General features: G+C 31.6%; 1 protein-coding gene across 5 annotated transcripts in view; it reads left to right on the top strand.

Annotated features, from left to right (window-relative positions):
• The window catches only part of RtGEF (Rho-type guanine nucleotide exchange factor), a 117796-nt gene that overhangs the window by 78883 nt on the left and 18117 nt on the right, over positions 1–20796 (top strand). For 2 of the 5 annotated variants that reach the window (XM_069841988.1, XM_069841989.1), the window contains one exon: positions 1194–20708. The exons of the other annotated variants lie outside the window; for them this stretch is intronic. In XM_069841988.1, coding sequence (XP_069698089.1) covers positions 1194–1360 — 167 coding nt within the window. In that variant the 3' untranslated portion in view covers positions 1361–20708. Of the gene's footprint in view, positions 1–1193; positions 20709–20796 lie in introns of those variants that run through there. 5 annotated transcript variants of the gene reach the window in all.

Here is a 20796-nt window from a genome sequence, read left to right as displayed (position 1 = left end):
TTTTTGTATTGTATTGTATTGTATTGTATTTATTAACATTCCATGGTATTCATACATGCTTACAGCTAGAATATGGAACAAGTCAAAAAACTTAATACTATTATAAAATCTTAATTTATAGTCACAGTCTAGATGAAATATATACAGACGAGATTTACAATATAGTCTACTAGTACAACACATAGTTTGAGTATCAATTTCATGAAGTGTTATTGAATGTCATGAATTCACCTACAGAATAGAAGGCGTGAGAAATTAGGTACTTCTTTAATTTGGGCTTAAATAATTTTATGTTTTGAGTTTCATTTTTTATATCGATAGGGAGGCTATTAAAAATTTTTACTGCCATATAACACACTCCTTTTTGATAGCACGATAGACTTGCTGATGGAGTATGAAAGTCATTTTTTTGACGTGTATTTATGCTATGAACTGTTGAATTAGTTACAAAGTTTTCACGATTACATACGAGGAAGATTATTAATGAAAAGATATACTGACAAGACATGGGCATTATTTGTAGTTTTTTTAAATAGTCCTACACGATTCCCTAGATTTGACATCTACTATTATTCTAATTACTCTTTTTTGTAATAGAAATATATTGTTACTATCTGTGGAATTTCCCCAGAATATTATTCCAAAACTAATTACCGAGTGGAAGTATGCAAAGTTATTGTTTTTAAGGTAATGATATTTACTATCTTTTGCATAGATCTAATAGCAAAACAAGCTGAATTTAGTTTGGGGGTAATTTCTTTAATATGATTTTTCCAATTTAACACATTATCGATTTTTAAGCCAAGAAATTTGGTTGTTGTTGTTTCTAATAGGGATCTATTATTAATTATTGCGCTAGAAATTTTTGCGACGTTGAATTTGGACAGGATTTAAATTGAACTATGTTAGTTTTGTTACAATTTAATATTAATTTATTGGCTGAGAACCAGTCACATATTTTGTGTTAGTGTCATCAGATGTACGTGGAGTATATATCATGGTAAGAATACAGAAGCAAACATTGACATTTCACGTATCTTCTTAATTAAGAAATGTTAGTTACAGAAACTAAGAATATCTTGAATAGTTTTTAAAGCAACTAGAATCCAATAAATGAAGTATTAAAAGTGAAGGGCTGTGGATTATGTGGTACTGATAGGCACTATTGTTCTTTTCCATGCTACCGGGAGCAGTGGACCTGGGTCACCTGTCTCGTAGTGGTAATGTACTATTGCATGACACTGACACTCAACCAGCACATTGTGCAGATTGCAAGCACAGACACAATAAAGCACGTGCTTCTACCTGGTGCTGTGGCAATTTTGTTATCCGCACACTCAGGAAGACTCATTTTGATTAGTTCTATACACCCATCCAACCTATGGTGCTAGATTTTATGCTAACTGAGCTACCAAATTTGGAATTTTTTTCTAAAAAGTCCAGAGTTATTTGTCGAAATACTATGTTTTGTCAGATGCATAATATCAAGATATTTTATAGCTAATTACACCTAATGCATTCAATATTGTTATATACAAACCTTATGCTTTTATTTTAAAGGACATCTCTGTAATCAATATAATGTACAGACACATTATATTCACATACATACATTTCATCAAGAATATGTTTTGGAAACATTTTACATGTCAATTTGTCCGTCCACAAAAAAAAAAGTTGAACTTCAGAATTCTTTCTATAATGTTTTAATAAAAGTAACTGAGACTATGACTTAATTTTCCAGAAATTACATTTTCTAAAATACTTCTTCCATCTCGTTGATATTTATGAAAATACAATGATGTAATAAAGATAAACGTTATAAATAAAATTTATAGCCTATGCAAGTTTATTTTATGTGCCATGATTTATTTTGAAAAGTGTAAAAAAATATAGTTTTGACACATGTAATTTATTTATAACAGATTTTTCCCTAAAATATTCAGTTCGCTACACAGACATAGTTAATTCTTCACTTCATATTTAATGTTGAAGTTAATAGCTATAAAACACAATTGTGAAAGTTGAGAGATGAAATGAATATATTGCAGAATAATAAAAACAAAGTTGCATGCTTTTCGTTTGTCACTATGTGCAAGTCGGTGTTGATTTGGTTAACAGATTCCTTGTAGTGAAGGATATACCTGTCTCCCTCTTCACATTCCTGCAATTTCCCGACAGTTTAAAGTAACATTTACATTTTCCGTCATTGCAACCTAAAAAAATCTGATTTGATAATCTGTTAATACCCATTCTTCATAAGCGAATTAACAATTAAAAATTCTGTATTCATGTTTTTTTTTTTTTTTTATCTTAGTTTCTTGCTTAGTTTTTAAATTCTCTTTCGTTTCTCTGCTACACTTAAAATTGCTCTTAAAATTGTATTCTTGTAGTTCGTAAGCGTCTTTTATCTTTGGTTGTTATAGTTAGAATTTAACATCCCAGAGTCAGCCTGGTACTACTATTGTCTTAAAAATGTGTAGTTTTATTTCTTTTCCTGCCATATTTTTCAGAGTACACTTAATAATTCCACCTGTTCGGCTAAGTTGTCTCTTATTACAGTATTTGCATACAGGGTTTTTCAAAAGTAACGTGTAATATGTTTTATAATTAGATGGAAGGTTTTTAAAAAAATGCTCAGACATGTCGAACCTTATTTCTTAAAAGGATTTCTTTTGTTAATGTGAATCTCTTCTGTAGTCATTGTTGCATGAGCTATGATGTCATCGAATCATTTTTTTAATTAGAAAATGATTTTTTTTTTTTTTTTTCACATTTTCTGAAAGAATGTGTTTGAAATTGTGCATTATGGAAAATCGCACTTATTTAATTGAAATTCATGTCTCTCCACACAACAAGAAAGAAAGGTAATACAATTTCACTAACTTTCAAACAAACACGTGCCTGAGGCAATTAATTTTACTAACAGTAAGAAATAAATAATTAAATTCATTTAATTAATTGTTCAAAATGTCCGCTACTGACAATCTGGCAATGACTAAGGCACAGTAAAATTCCTTTCTAACATCTTATATCACAGCTGGCGGTATTTCTCTACATTCCATTCTTATTCTGGTCTTCAACTCGTTCATGTTACCCATTAACTCCATAAAAAGAAATCAAGAGAAGACAGATCAGATGATCTTGCAGGCCATTCGACATGTCCACTTCTTCCAATCCGTCTATTTGGAAACACTTCATTCAGGTACTCCTGTACAGTGACTGTGTAATAGGAAGGAACACCATCCTGTTGAAACCAGATTGAATTGCGTCTGGATCGAGAAGATTTGGATGTAGAACAGCAAGGGTCTGATATAAAATCATCACGCAAAAACTCCAAATACCTGTCACTGATAAAAGACTCGTCAAAAAAACAAGAGCCCAAGACTGGCAGAGTCCTACAATTCCTGCTCAAACATTTACTTTCTGGGGGTATTGTGTATATGATTTTGTTATCCAGTTTCGATTCTTTTCCGACCATTTTATCAACAAAACGTTGTCATACCAACATACACTTCTGTATAAAACAAATGAAGGTGTAGACCAGTAGTCGTCAGCACTTGCTGAAATGAGTAATGGGTAAGAAGTGTATTGCAATATGCACAGTCATGCAGAAGGGAGAGGTAGGAATCATACCCGCCAGCAGCCACGGATGCACGCCAGTGCAATGTCTTACCTGTGAGTAAGAGACATTAGCCCGAGGGTGCACTGTGCTGATGACTACTGGTGTAGAGCAATAAGAACAAGGATGTTCTTTCAGAAAATATGGAAAAAAAAAAAATCATATGTTCTAATTAAAAAAATTTATTCGATGACGCCATGCAACAATGACTAAAGAAAAGATTCACATTTACAAAATAAATCCTTTTAAGAATAAGATCCGACGTGTCTGAGCATTTTTCTTAAAAACCTTCCTCCTAATTATAAAACACATTATGCAAATCTGGCTTTCAGGCAGAAGCTCCCTGTGGACTAGGCTCGAATAATAATTATATAAAACACATTATGCATTACTTTTGAAAAACCTTGTATATCTCTTCATAATAAAATCTTGAACATCAAAGAAAAAGTATATATCTGCTCAATGATGCCCTCATTTACAGTAAACTTCTGCTCTAGAAACTATTTTCTTTTCTTCGAATTAGGGAATTTTTAAATTTTATTACTTTATTATATTACTCATAGTTTGCAAATACTGTTTTGTATTAAAATTGAATGTCAGAAGATAAAAATGATAATATAAATTTATTAATTTAAGATGAACTTCAGTTTTTAAACTTTATAATTGTTATTTTTGCATATGAGTATAAATAAGTATAAATTACTAGAAAGAAACAGAATGCATATCTCTGCAGAATACCTGAAATATAACTTCAGCCTGAAGTTCCATTAATTGCCTATTGTTATACGATCATTCATAAGTTCCTGATTTGGAAGCTCAGTCTTTCTTTGCCATGTTCTGTATTTTTCCCAAGCTTTAACTTTTTTATATAGAGGTTAGCATTACTCCAACAGAACTGGATAATGCATAACACTCATTTATTGTGCTACATATGTTGCATGGATTTATATGCCTCTGTTTTGACAGTTGTTAGATATTAAAGTATATGTAGGCGTAACTGTGAAATATTTATGCTAGTCTGCGCAATATTTGAACCACATCACTTGTTCCATTAATTTAATTGTTTCATAAAATGTTTGTGTATTTCATCTTTTTCAGTATATAAATACGCTCGAATTGGAAAGTCAAGATAACTATTGTAATAACACTCTTTTCATACAGAATGCATCTAATTACATACAGTGCCTCAAACATGATAAATGCTATGATTGTGTAATTAGTACTGCGTAGAAAAATGGTAAAGAATGAAATTAAGTACCTAATAATTGTGAGTACGCAGTGAACAACAAACAATTCGCAAGTCATCAAGCATGTTATATTGTGTGAAGTTTATGTTAAAGTTTGCACAAATAAATTAATCTATTTTTTATAGTAATGTTTCAGTCTTGAGCTAAAATTAATGAAGATTCCCTTATCTTTAAAACATAATATGCATTATCACTTGAACTCTGCTGGATAGCTGATTTTGTTCCAATTGTACACTGCACCTGGCACTATTTAAGATCGAACTTTAAAATGTTTCAAAATAAAAGTAGTTCAAATTTCAGAATTATAGATATAAGCTTTTATTTGCCTTTTAGACATTTTCACGCACATCTCATAGAGAGTTTGGTATATGGAAGACAAAATTCTCCTATTTTCATGGATTTTGTTATCTTCTTAGTAGTTCTTCCTTCCTTCTCTCTGTCCTACTTATACCTAAAAGCTCAATGGAGCATTATTTGATTGTTAGATTTGAATTGAAATTCCACTTCACCTTCTCTGAATTATTCTGTGATTTTCTTCAGTTTATTGGAAATACATTAATAACTGTGTTCCACCGAAATGTTATATATAATTTTTCTTTGGTTTTAATGTAATTTTACGTAATTGTACTGTTTTAAGGGGCATTATTAATTAAACAAGGATTCGACATGAAAAATTAGGGTGTAGATTTTTATACTGAAAATATATAAAGATCTACATACACATTTGTAGTATGCTAAAATGAAGTAATTTTGACTGAACTAAAAATTGAACCTATTATCCAATACATAAACCAGTAGAGACATTAATGGAAGGAGCATGTTGAGATAATGAACTCCATCCAATTACCTAAACAAATTCTGTCATACTGTATGTCACAAGAGGACGTAAAAATTGGGGAATACCAAGAAAACATTGGTAAGAAACTGTAACAGATCCATGATGACAACAGTACATACATGTATGTACGTAATAGAGTCAATGATTTTGTATAGTACTGCTCATGTGAACACTGATGCCATAGTTCTGGCACCTTATGTATGTCAGTCAATCAAATCCATTAAGGGCCAAGGCCAACCACATGCCTCAGCAGAGGTGAACGATAATCCAACCAGAACATAAGTATCATGTGGTCAACACAATGATATCCCAACCATTGTAGGTGGTTTTCAAAACCAGATTTTGCTATCACAGTTCCCCAAATTCATCACAATGCTAGGTGGGTTCCTGTGCCATACACTGGCCGATATTTCATTAGAAAATTCCTTCCCCATTAGAACTCGAAGCAGCTTTCATTCCGTATTACAAGTCCAGGCATGATGTCTTAGACCACGACATTACAGCGTGGAACACCCTACATATGTTCTCCTTCAAAACAATCTCCCTAACTAGGTGATGGATTGCTATCAGTGTCAGTACACTTGCTGGAAGCAGTCTTGAGAAACCCTTTTTGGAATCAAATTAATGGCTTGCATTGCAATTGTGATAGCTTCTGTAATAGCAAAAAGTTATGCCATAAAAGCTGGTTTTCCACATGAAGAAACAAGGAAAAATCACAATATGTCAAATTGGGGTGGAGTATGGAAGTTGTTGCAACACTGTGGAACATTTTCAGAAGTTGTTCAGATGCGATATGATGACTTTGCATTTGTCACTGTAACATAGTTCAGTAATAGTATGTAGGTAGCACTATTTGTACATAAAATGCAGAGTATTCGACAGCACTGCAGAGCTGAAATTTTGTCGCAATGTTTGACTTACAAATATAATATTATATAACTTCAATTTTCTATTTTTTTTCGTCAAATATTTATTCAAATTCAAATAATACAAATGCAAATATATCATGTCAGGTAAAAGATAACACAAAACTTGGTCACACTCTAAAAAGCAAGATGCTTGAACTCGGGTATGATAAATAATGTATAGTGTGATCAGTTTTGCTTTCTGCTGGAGTGTTTTGCCTATGGGCGAGTATGCTGCTTGTTAGCCGGTTAGCCAGTTAGCTGAGGCTCGTGATTAGCAGGAGGGTGAAACAATAAAACAAACCAACCATACAACAATACTACACAAACAAATTTATGCCACTTGTTAATTGGTTAGCCAGGTCTCGGTGATTAGCGGGAGGGTGAAACAATAAAACAAACCAACCATATAACAATACACAAACAAATTTAAGAGGCTCATTACTTACCAAATTGTCAAATGAGGTGTTGAAACTGCCCACCTTCATTCTCCACACATTTTTCGCATCTCTTTAGGAAATTATTCATCATTTGCTGTAGTTCATTTTGAGAAATCGAGACAATTTCCTGACGAATATTATCTTTGAGTTCTTGTATGGTCTGCGGGTTCATCTTGTACACAGCATTTTAAAATTTACCCTAGAGATAATAATCGCAGGCTGTTAGATCGGAGAACCGAAGGGGCCACAAATCTCTACTAATAACTCTCTCTTGTGAAAACACATTGTGATATTTGTAGTGTGAGCAGTGGCAGAGTCCTGTTGAAAAAGTGCATGATAATTCTCCTGGTCAGTTAATTCTCTGAAAAAAGGGGTTAGTAAGGTATTCACATAAGTAACAGAATCAACTGTATTCTCAAAAAAATTGGTCCTATGATTCTTTCACCACTGATGGTGCACCATACACCGATTTTGTCATCATAGAGGGGCACTTCATTTACGAAGTCAGGTTTATCAATGCTCCAGTGAAGATTGTTTTGAGTACACACATAATCGTGGAAGTGGAACCAGGGCTTGCTCGAGAAGAATATTAAATGTGGGTCTATTTGTCCATTGTACACATTTTTCAGAATCCACTCACAAAATGTGCGCCTGCATATGGGGCCACCTGACTGAAGAGCATGTGCCACAGTTATTTTATATGGCTTGAAGTGCAGTAATTTAGTAGCCTTTGCACAGACCCATATGAAGTCCCACTTATTATGCAAGACCATGAAGAGATTTTCTAGGAGAATTTTCTGAATGATTACGAATGTCATGTAATCTTTCTTCAGTGAGAACCCTATGCTGCTTTTTTGGTTCTTAAACTGGACACTTCCAGTTTCCTGAAATTTTTGATAAAGACTATGGACTATTTTATGATCTGGAGCGTCTACATCCGGGAATCTTTCTTGAAACCATCTTCGAACTTCACGAGCTAACTGAGTGAATACATATGAATCATAAATAAAGACATGCTGTGCCTTTGTAAACTCACGAGGCATAATACATTTTATGTATACTTTCGAATTAAGAAACAAACAACACAACACACACCCAGAAACAGCTGCGCTACAACTGCGACATTCAGCAAGGTCAACAAGTAAGCAAGCAGACTTGCTACTCCCTCCAGTGTGTGGCAAACGAGTGAGGACTCGCTCATAAGAAAAACCCCATGCTGCAGGGGTAAACATAACTGATCACTAGAGCTAGAATTTATATGTAGTAAGAGTTAAAAATGATGCCAAGTTGAGTCACTGTGATCCCGGTTAAGAAGTTTTAAGCCTGGTTGACAAGACATGAAATGCAAGAAAAGTCACAAGGACTAGACAATGCAGCTGTTAAATCTCCCCCGCTGTTTTGTAAGTGGTGCTTAAGAGGATTAAAGGCCCTTAGAGCTAACTAATGGAAGTACTGAATGACAAGAATGGCAAGTATAAGGAGTGGGGAGGGCATGGCTTGCATGTTATAAACTATACCGACTAAAAATATTAGCTTTTACTACATACGAATCCTAGCTCTACCGATCGCTCTATACTATATAGAAAAATTTATCACAAATAACTGCTATTAAACTGTTAAATGTAACTGGTAATTACACTTAAACTAAAAAAAAAAAAAAAAAACATATTACATGTACATAAATATACTAAGTTAAGAATATGGCAGGGATGTATAAGAAATAACCCACAAACAACCTTTGATTCTTTTACGTGCTACCTGGCTTCAGTATATACGTTGTACAAATAGGAGCGACCAAAACACAAAGGTAAACAAAATTAACATTATGAATTCGAGATGCAGTAAATCTTTATACTTCTGTTTACACATTTTTAATACATGCAATAGGCTACAATTATTTCACAGTAGAAGATGTTATGTATGTACAATTTTGGATAACTTACAAAATGTTCCTTGTACGTTACAATACGGAATGAATAACTTAAAAATAACTGCGTTAAATAATTATACAACTTTCGAAACTGCTCATTACATCATTGTCGTCATAATAGAAATACTTTTATATGAAAATAAACCATTTAAGATAAAATTTCGCCCGAATCTCTTCGATTTCTGCCTTACACTAGCCTTATTACTTCTCGCAAAATGTTATTTAAAGAAGCAAATCTAAGCATTGGATGCTTATCATGATTGAATAGCTTGGCCTTTAACTTTGGCTTTGTTAGTTTCATGAAAACTTACCAGTATGTATGTGCTGCTGACAATCATAATAGACTAATTTTCGCTGTAAATTTACGAATCTTGGGACACAGTTCATAGTTTAAGGAATTGTCATTATATGTACATTTCAGCAGTGCAGTTGTGAAAGTTCAATTAATTTTAGCTGCAACTCTGAAGGCAAATTTCCTGGATTTGCGGAATGTGAGCGACAGAATAGCTCTAATTTGTGTTGAATCACTTGTATTTAGGTCTCTGAATACTTCATTTCTTAATACTGTAATGTTTTCCACATATTGTCCTGTGCCGTGGCGTCGTAGTCTAAGGCATCCTGCCTAGGACTTGCGTTACGGAATGTGTGCTGATTCGAGTCCTCATGGGGGAAGAAATTTTCTCATAAAATTTCGGCCAGTGTATGGGACTGGTGCCCACCCAGCATCATGATGCACTTAGGGAGCTATGATAGCTAGCGAAATCCGGTTGTGCAAACCAGCTATAACAGCTGGGGGGCTCATCGTGCTAACCACACGATACCGCTATTCTGGTTGGATGATCGTCCACCTCTGCTTCGGCATGTGACCGTGAGGTCACATGCTAGCTGGTCGGTCTTGGCCCTTCGTGGGCTGTAGCGCCACGGATTATTATTATTATTATTATTATTATTATTATTATTATTATTTCCACATATTAAAAGCAGTATATCTCTTTCTTTTTGTATATATCACTGCTCTACTTAACCTATGCATGAACAACCTTTGCACCGCTACCCCTCTTTTAGTGCATTCTAGTAGGGGAAGAAATGTAACATCTGTGTAAAACAATCTGCCCGCCCTTTTTCCAGCCCATATGGCCTTGAATATGCATCGCTGGAATATGGTATTGTTAAAGTGGCAATAAATAAAAAATAAAAATGCAGTATGATAATTATAATTTTAAAAACAGTTCGAGCACTTGTTTTTTTAATAATTTGCTTAATAATTTCAGTTTTAGATTCCTTTTTATAAAATTATTATACAACCCTGGGCCGAAACTAGAACTATGCCTTAGACCTGCTTCAGTCTTACAGTTTGGTTCAATGAGGGGAAAGCGAAATATTGATTTTCTTGTATTGTGGCCATGATCGAAAGATATAAATTTAGTTTGACGTTTATGGTAGAAATTCAAAATAATATGCATAAAAAATTTGATACTTAAAACATTAAATTGTTTGTACTGTATATAAGATAAGTTGGATAATCAAGCGATATAGTTGAATAAATTTGTGCAGAGTTCTACGTAATTTAAGACATAAGTAATTAATATGAAAATTTTATTTCAAGTTTTAATCAATGAAGATACCTAAATATTTCATATGGGTTTATGGGCGTAGTTTAGGACAGTTGCATTATAGTTATTTGTACAATTACTGCTATGAATTTTTAAATTATAGTTGTTTTCTACCATAAGGCTGCCTATTATATTTATAGGGAAAGAAATTAATGTTGTTTTATATATATTGAATGCTAGCAGATTAAAATCTAATCATTTTTAAATATAATATAAGCCAATATTAGCAAGTTATACAATATGTTTAAGATAATATTACAAGCATTTCACTGTGCTCTGAAATGTGATGGATGCAGCTGTATTTAAAGCACAGTAATTAAGTGGCAGTGATTTTAATGTCAGATTACAAGTTATCATTGACTTTCCATTATTTCATTTGGTATCGAATTTTTGTAAAAAAGACAAGCTGTAATCCAGTGAATACAAATTGTCACATTCTGTTCATAATCATGTGCCATTATCATGTTGAATATGAAGTATCACCATTTTTCTTATTTTTGAAGCAACGAATGTGTGGTAAAGATTAAAAGAGTATTGAAACTAATGAGTTTCCTTCTTAGAATCATTATACAATAAAATACTTGTAATGATAATTATAAAAATTTCTCTCCAAAGATATATAGCATGCAAATGTAGAATATTTTTAAGATATATTCACTATGTTCTACTGTTTCATCAATGTATAAATAGAATTCGTGATTCTAACATTGCTGATTAGCCATAGTTGCTCACTTGTGAACAGTGAAAAACTGGGTGCTCATGACTTCTCATTTTTATTTATTAGATATACAGAAGAATTTTCATAATAATTTCATTATTAAAGAGTCTAAACATAGAAGAGTTTATAATTTCAAATTAAAATTGAAGATGTTTATATTTGTAAAGAATTTTGTTGAGAAGTATTAAATATGATGTCCTAACAGAGCATAATCTATTTTTAGCTATGACGTTTTCGTGTCATAAGTATTATTTATAAACTGTCTCGAATATATACAATTTATTTAATTCTGTGGCATTGAGAAAAATATTTTAACCACTAGAGGGGCTAAACTTTCCTTTTATTTTAATAATAATAGTAATACATTTGAATCCATAGAACATCCGGAAAAATATGATAGATTCATATTTTCATGAGCAACAGACGTGATTGGCCATAATAAGGTTGGTAACCAATAATTAGACAAGCCAGATTTGTACTTTATTCCTGTCATTGAAAATATTTCATAATTCTTTACGTAAATGTAGTATGTTCTAATACAGTTCAGACACAATGTTCACATTTATGTAGAATCATTAAAAACGTGATTTTGAAGTTTTGACTACACAAGTTGTAAAGATATTGTACAAATTATAAAAATTATAAGTGCTAAGAGAAGTACTGTATATTTCGCAGTTAAAATGTGATATATATGATTTAGATAGAAAATGGGATAAAATTTTATTTTGAAATTATGATTGTAACTTTGAAAATTAAGCATGTTGTCCCTTGAAACATGTATTATAATTATTAAATAAGTAGTTATATGTAAAATATTCATACATAATGCAGTGTAAAAGTACTGTATATTATGTACTTTTAATTGAATTTATTATTGTTTAGGTGGTTAAAAGATATAAATCAGAAAATTGTTAATATAATTATTTGAAGAAATGGAAATGTGAATTCTCAAATATGAAAACATTGTACAGAAAAATTTTGCATTTGGTAAAATGTCAATTTATAGTGGAAGTTAATTTTAATATTTTGTCACATATTTGTATGTATCAAGAAGAGGATATTGAGATAAAGAGCATATGGTTGGGAGCTCATCCTCAGACTTCTATTATTAATAAATATGCATACATGAATACGTTATTGCGGGGTTTATTGTCGCATATCTGTATGCTGGCTCATTCATTTCATATTTTGATGAATTGATGATAGATTTTGACTGTAAGAGAGGCACAGTGTTTGTACTATAATTTCCTCACATTCTGTATTTACTGTATATATATTATTATTTGCATCATTCGAAGTAATTGCTTATCTTTTCTGGCACCAACTGAATTACATGCATTGGAGAGTCACAGAGCTTTCTGCTGCATTTCAAAGATGTCTGGCATATTTTGTGCTTTAACACTAACCACTACGATTCTGTCCACCAGTTTCTCACACCAGCACTGTTTCATTAATAAGACAATTCATCTGTTCTCATATGATATAGCAGCATGGAATTAAGTCAGGTGAGTTTGGTGGTCACATTCACAAGAATGCACTGTAGACAAATTGTGAAAGAACAGTAATACTTGAAATAACAAAGAATAATACATAGTAGCACGCTATACTTTTGCTTACAGCAAAGCATGCCTCTTAGATGCAAACACTATTTTGATGATATGATAATGTTTCAGAAATGTCTTTCCATATTCTAGTTTCCAGTCTCAAAACCCTCTTCTTGGTTTTCACAAATAATGTGTATCTGCTTGTATCGACTATTTGAATCTCCAATATATAACTCAATTCAGTGAAAGTATGTAGGGTGCTATAAATGTGACAGTTAATTAAACTGAATGCTACATAATAGATATTTGAGGGCAAAAAATTGCTTATGTGCCAAAATAAGATGCCTTGTTTTCTTTAGAACATTGTAAATGAGGCTAGAGTGTACAGTATAATACATAAATTGATTTGTAATTTCGAGCAATCCTTGCACCATATGTAAGATGCTGATAGATGATATTTTGTCTCGTATCGTAACTGTTCATAAACTTTAGAATGTAAAGTGTGTTTAGAAAAATCATGTGATAAAAGATTTGTAATTACATGCCCAAAAAGATTATGGATTTTTTTTTTTTTTTTTTTTTTTGTATTCAGACACACATGTGCGTGGTTTTATATTACAAGCATTGTTGTTGTAATTAATATATTGTAGTAGAAATAGGCTTGTTATTAACAAATGTTATCTTCCTCTGTCTTATATTTTTATTTACGTCCTTAAAATAGTGTCCATTTTCAAGCAATTAGATGTGAAAATAAGTTCACAAGGCTTAGCATTTATAAGTTTATTACCTGATATATGGAACTTGCACAGCCTTTGTATAAAATATGCCATCCGTATTTATATTCCATTCATGTGCACACAGTTCGTGTTATTCTTATAAGAGCCATTTCTAGGGTAATTCTACTATAGATATGTATGTAATGTTGCTTGATTTCTAGTGTCTTCAGATATTTTCAGCTAGACTTTTCAGTAATTGTGCTATAGTTTTGCAGATTTCAGTTCTATTTTTGCATTTTTAAGGCAAAATTTATAGGATGAAGGATGAGAATGATGATTGGTAGAGGAATTTCCGCATTTGTCGTACTTTTAGATACTTGAACACACCATCAGAACTTTGTCTACATAGCCATCTGTACCTGAAAATAGAAACTGTAAGCTGGTGATACAAAGGCAATTGAGAATTTTACTTATTACATTAATCAGTCATAATGTACTCCTAATAAGTTAAAAAAAAAAAATCAAATCAAATAAAATAAAATAAAAAAAAAAGCAACAACATATTTAATCGAAATTTAGAATTTGTAATGTTCCTTTTTTGCTTGATAACAGTGGCATTGCTCAAACATAAACAAATAAATAATAATTTGTACAGGTGAAAAAAAATGTACAAATAGATGCTTCCTGACTTCCTATGTTGTTCATACAGTGAAGAATTTTTTAAGCAATTTTACAGAGCTGCATTATTATATCAGTTGATTTCAAAGAGAACAGTTTTGGATTGTAAAAATTCCAATTTTATAGAGATGAAATGAGATAATGGCTGGTATGTAGTTCAAAGGTAATGCCTCTTCATTCATTATGAGGAATGATAGATAGTTTGCTTCTTCGTGTTTTTTCTTATACATCTTGATTACACAACTTTTAACACTGTATCACTTTGGAATATAAAGTAAGTTTTTCAAAAGAAAACTTAAGCTTTCTACAGAGTTGTAAGTCAGTCAGAAGCAACATGTTGACATTAAAATGAAGTCCTATATGTAGCAATGAAGTGGCATGAACTAATGTCCTATGGCCGTATTGTGCTGCTCCTTAGTAATGCATTCTTAAACTGACTCGATGTTGACTAAGAGTGTGCACAGAATGAGCTGGTAAGAGCGCTAGTTATGTTCAAGTTACGAAGGATTTGGAGCATTTGTATGCGACTATTATTCTTGAGCCTTTTTTTTTTTGTAATCATTGTCTTTATTTCTCGTTTCTACAGTTTTAATTAAATTTATTACTAAATCTCATATTTGTGTTGTGGGCATTGTGCTCTAGAATAGTGTAAACTCAATTAAGCCTGAAAATTTCTATGTCTGCCTCAAAAGTCTTCTCATATAAAACAGATTGTTTTGGCGTGAATTCAAATAATGTTTTTTTCATAACTTAATCACTGTAAACTCTTTATGTTTACTCTTACCCACCTGTGCAGTTGAGAGTGTGCATTTGCCTCCTTTAAAAAAAAAAAAAATCAAGTTTCGTTTGTTTACTATCTTCTCCTAAAGTTCATCCACTGAATTTATAATCCGTATAATACTGTCATTTACTAAACAATTTTTCAGTATTTCATGTATAATGCAATAGATTCCACAGACAATAATACACTAGGTGCGCACACTTACTCTCCTTTACCTTATGTTTTGACATGAATTTTTCTGTAAGATAGATACTTGAAGGCCATCCCAACCAAGGTTAACCTCCTAATCAATTCTAAATGAATGTTTATATTTAACTTAAATTTTTTTAAACAATAGAAACCCTAGTTAGATAGGCTATCATTGAAAAATTTATTGAAAATACAACAGACAGTTTACAACACAAATTACATTTTTTAAAATGAATATAAATGTTGGTTAATAAAATTATAGAAATTGATGACTTCAGTACAGTGGAGGATATCATCTCCAGGGTGCTGTCAGGAACTTTTAATTTCCGGAAGACTTCTAAGGACTCTCGTGAGATTGTGCTATAAATAGGAATTTATTTGCTTTTAAATAGGAATTTATTTGCTTTGTTTGATCATGCCACTATTTTATGTTAAATCAAAATTTAAATCTATTTAAAGTATAAAATGTAATAGAATTATTATCCAATGACTTTTGTAGGAGTCTACAGTATAGAGAATAAATAAACATTTTATATTAAGAATTTTGGCTTTAGCTTTTGGTTAATTATTACCTCTTTCCATTAAATTTCATAGACATCAGGTCAGTGTAAAAAAGTGGAATATCTTAAAAAAAAAAAAAAAAAAAGGCCACAAGCAACAATGAAATTTTGCCAAAAAAAATTGTTAACAGTAATTCGCGATGAGTATGTGAAAGTGTACAGTAATTTACAGTTAAATTTAAAGTAGTTATTAAGTCATATTTCAATTAAATTTTAAGCCTTGTTAACTTGTTTTTCTGATATCTTGCTACTGATATGAAATAAAATCATCGAAGATAATGTCCATATATGTACAATATTATTGCAATGTTTTATGTAATCTCAGGCAGATATTTGTGTCAGGAATGCAATTGCATGTTTCTCCCTATACCTTTATTTTGACGAGCGTTTTATATTTTTAGAATCACAAGATCTTATCACTGTGTGTTTTAAGAAACAGCTTCCTGTCCAGTTTATATTTGTGGCAGGGGCAGTGTAGTCACTGGTGACAGACAAACTCTTCGTATGAGATCTATTCATTAGCAATTTACGGATCTATAATTTGTTGATATTGATTGTTTGCAGGTAACTGTTGAAAGAACATATATTTTTTTCTATGCTGATATCCATTTATGTTTGAAATTATATTATATTAATGTATATTATTATAGTTTATTAAATAATGTTGGAAATATTAAAAATGTGGCCTAAGTGTTTGGATTTTATAATATTGTTATAATATACATAATCCCCTATGATATTATTTTATAGATGCTTTGATGTGCATATAGTAATATGTAGATATAGATATATTGTATAAGCTTGTGAATGTATAGACATATGACAGAGACATCTTTCCCCCCCCCCCCCCGCTGTCTTCAATTCTCAGGGAATCTAATATATTTAAGTGTAAATGCTTAATAGTTATTGACTTCTGCATGAATTAGGCAGCATAATTGTCTTATGTTGCACTATTCTCATGGATCAAGATACCAGTACAGTGTTCAGTTAGGACATCGTTGAAAATTGTGCCCTTTCCATTTTAATTCGTGATTTATGTAGCTCGTTTATTACATAGAGCATGCAGATTGTCTTGTAAATTGCATACTAGCTATAGTGTTCAATTTTCTTGTGTTTATCTTCCAATTTTATTTCACTGCAAAGGGCTTGCTGTTTATAAGAAATACATTTACTGTATATTACCAAATATGTGACATAGTATGGATCCATCCTGGTGTACATTAACTGAATGGCAAGAGTATCAGCTTTCCATTCTGAAAACCATGATTCAAATTCCAGTTAGTCCACAATTTGTGGTGGTGTTTGGGGCAACGTTTTGAGGGATACTCCATTTCTACTTCTGTCGTCATTGTATCATCTCTGCTGGTATCATCACCATCACCATTACCATCATCTTCATGCTTTCTGGCACAGTGTATCATTTTCATGTAGTGCATTGCAGACGACATGTAAATTATCAAAGTGATGTACAGCTTTGGCGTATTAGTCCTAGATAATTGATTATTGGATTAAAACGGATGCATATTATCTAATCTGTAATTATTGTCATTATTTAGTGTATTGTTGATTTCTAACCGAATTCGTTCCCCCCTCCCTTATTCCCAAAGAAGATATCTTAAAACTGTTAGAATATTTTGTTGGTTTTAGGTTTTATATATCTGTGAAGCGTCGCAGAAATGAGTCTATTACAGAAACATTCTTTTGTACTTCATTTGTTTAGTGACTAAATACAAACTCGTATTGTACTATTTACAACGAGATATTCTGTTATAGCTTCTTCAATTATTAGAAAACTTCATGTCTCGTTTTGTGAATCACTAATATGTTACCATAACAAATGAACACGCGATTTTTGTTTTATTTTGACGAATTAGTCGAAAATATTTAGCAGAGACATATTTCATGTATTCATATTTATAGAGAGTAAACATTAAAGAACTCTAATTTAAATGCCATAAACAATTTATCTAACCATTTGGAACTTGCATACCATTTTTACTAACATTTTAAATATATTTTTGTAAACAGCAAATTCCTTCGCCCTTTATTTATACTTTTTTTTTTTTTTTTTTTTTTTTTGAATCTACGTGACCAAATTTGTGTGACTTTAAAGAAATGTCTCTTTGTGTAACCAAAGTTATGTTGTAAGTCAGAATGTTCTGAAATATATGTATATGCTACTTGAGATTAGCATGTAACCTTATTTTATTTTATTAATAATAATTAAATCCTAATGTATAATGAGGGCTATAAGATGTATTACATGACTCATATTCTCTTAACTGCATTTATATTATCATATCTTATAGAATGAGTTATATTTGCAGTAATTTCACAGAGAATCGTTATTTCAAAAATATAGTAGAATGAACATCTTAATTTAAGTGAGTGCACATTCTGCAAACAAAATCAGTGTTTCCATCATAAATGATATTAATGATTTTAAAATATTTTTATTGATCTTATCTTGTATTCTCTGTGGACATATTCTACTCTTCTAGTTCTTTTTCTGTCGAAACCTTCGTTGGAAGAGAACTTCTTATACATACATAGGCCAAAGTTACCTTCATAATACTCTATTTATAAGGTATTAAATATGTATCATTTCTACTTTCTCATATACAATATTGCGAGATATATATATATATATATATATATATATATATATATATATATATTAAATCTACATACTTAGACTTCAACAAACAAAATTTGATAACACAATCTCAAGGGGAAACAATGGAACTCTCTGCATCATAATCCACACCACGAAAATCGTCTGTAGCTGCATTTAGATTGGTAACAGGCCATGATTGTTTGGCCAAGCACTTGCATAGAATTGGAATATATCAGTCCCTTAACTGCCCATTGTGCAACTCAAACCAAGAAATGGATTCGGAACACCTCAAAATCTGTGCTTCAGTGGCTGACTATGATAATATCTTTGAAAAATACTGGAGTATATATCAGTGCATGTTCGATCTTGTGCTGAGACAAAAAATTTTTGTCTCTACCATAATTCGTAGAACTGTTTTTTCCCCTCCCCTCCTGTAGTAAAGTTAATTTTCTTTCGTATGTAAATCCGAAATTAAGAAAGCGTGGAATCTCTGCCTCTTCCATAATTTGTCTGTAAAGTATGTATTGGGATTCTTTGTCTTTTTATTATGTATATTTCTCTTCTTTTTCACCTTATTACATAAAAGCACGTATTTGTTACGAATGTATTCAGATTTCTGTTAATCAGTGAATCAATTAATAATTTCTAAAGATTTCACCTTGTACCACTTTTCTCTTTGCTTTGTTTTAAATTCTTCATAGTTACTGCACTTCATTCTATTGAGCATGCCTTTGATGTATTCTTATTTATTCTTGGTCTTCATCTTCCTTTCTTCCTAAATATTTTTCCCTCCGGGTCGGCCTGTGTGGCGCAGTCGGTAGAGTGCTGGCCTTCTGTGCCCAAAGTTGTGGGTTCAATCCCACCCAGGTCGATGGCATTTAAGTGTGCATTCGGGGCAAAATTCTGGCACACTGGTGATGCTGGTATAACATCGGCAATTGTGAGCATCATTAAATAAAACATAATTTGAAATTAATTTCAATCTTTTCCTTCAGTATATTAATAAAAAATATGTGATGTCTGATTGTATGACCAATTCATTTTATTTTTATTTTCCCTAATTTCTTCATTAATGTTCTATTTTCGATTGCCCTCGAAACTTCAGTATTGACACTTTATCCCTCCAATTGATTTTTAACATTCTGCATCATATCCACAGCTTCTAAAGGAATCTTCCCTAGTTTTCCAGTTTTCGTTCCTATATAATAATACACTCCAGATTTTCCTTCTTTGAATGTTTATGTAGTTACAGGTCAAACTTTTTTTAATCCTCAACTGGTATCTATGGGTCAATATAGACCCATATGGATAGATATTGTTAACGTACATTTAAAAAGCAATACCAGTTGAGGGTTAAGGACTTGTTTAGCTAAGCATTTCTTTCAATTCTTTTAATTTCGATTGTACTTGTATTTGTAATGAAATTGTCGAAGTGACAACTGATTAACTTCTTAATTGTTCTATATACACTTGTAACACTTACATAATCACTGATTAACTTTGTAACTTCTTTACTATGTTAATATGAGGAATTTTACCTGGCTGACTAGTTTCGGAGTGGTATTCTTCATTGTCCGAAGCCACAACAGGAAACCAGAAGATAGTGCAGGATCTTCACTAGGCTTCGAAATTAGTCAGTCAGGTAAAATGTCTAATATTAACACAGTAAAGAAGTTACCAAGTTAATCATTGATTAACTTCTTTTATTTTAACATTTCCAGTTTTAATGTTGGCAGGAAGTTTCAGTGTTTCATATAATTTGGTGTAAATTTTTATTGATTTAAGTATTTCCTACAGCTGAATCTTTCATATTCAGATAACTATACACATTCGCTAGTTTCTTGTTTTATTCATAAAGACTTAGACATATTGTGACGATAATTTATTACTACAGGAATTAGAAGGAAGCAGCTTTGGTCTGAAACTTTCAGACTTAAACCTTAAAATAAACTGCAAAAGTAGATTTTCTGAAAATTACAGCTGCAAGAGTGAAATACCGTAATTTACCCTACTTTCATCTTTTGCACAATACTTGCCTAACATTGGTACTTTTACAGTGATGTGATAGAAATATATTTATATTAGATCTGAATGAAGTCTTCATAGTTATCTAAGATTATGTATGTATTATATAATGCACACAATATAAAACTGCTTGTTTGCATATTTTAGTCATAATTCTGAAGAATAAATGCACTCGTTTATAAAAATCGATGGAGATGTGTGATAACTTTATATTAAGTATATATATATATATACTCTTTGTTTATTTTTGAGAAGTATGGAAATAAATTTCTATAATAGGCTGTACTCTCATTTAATTTCTTGTCTTATATACCTTTAAGAAAATAATATGTATTTTTTTTTTAAATACCATTTTTCCATCCCTTCCCAGAGA

This window comes from Periplaneta americana, chromosome 12, assembly GCF_040183065.1.
Source record: "Periplaneta americana isolate PAMFEO1 chromosome 12, P.americana_PAMFEO1_priV1, whole genome shotgun sequence".
Taxonomy (NCBI): domain Eukaryota; kingdom Metazoa; phylum Arthropoda; class Insecta; order Blattodea; family Blattidae; genus Periplaneta; species Periplaneta americana.
Note: the sequence above shows the minus strand (reverse complement) of the source record. Positions and strands in the feature narration are given on the sequence as shown.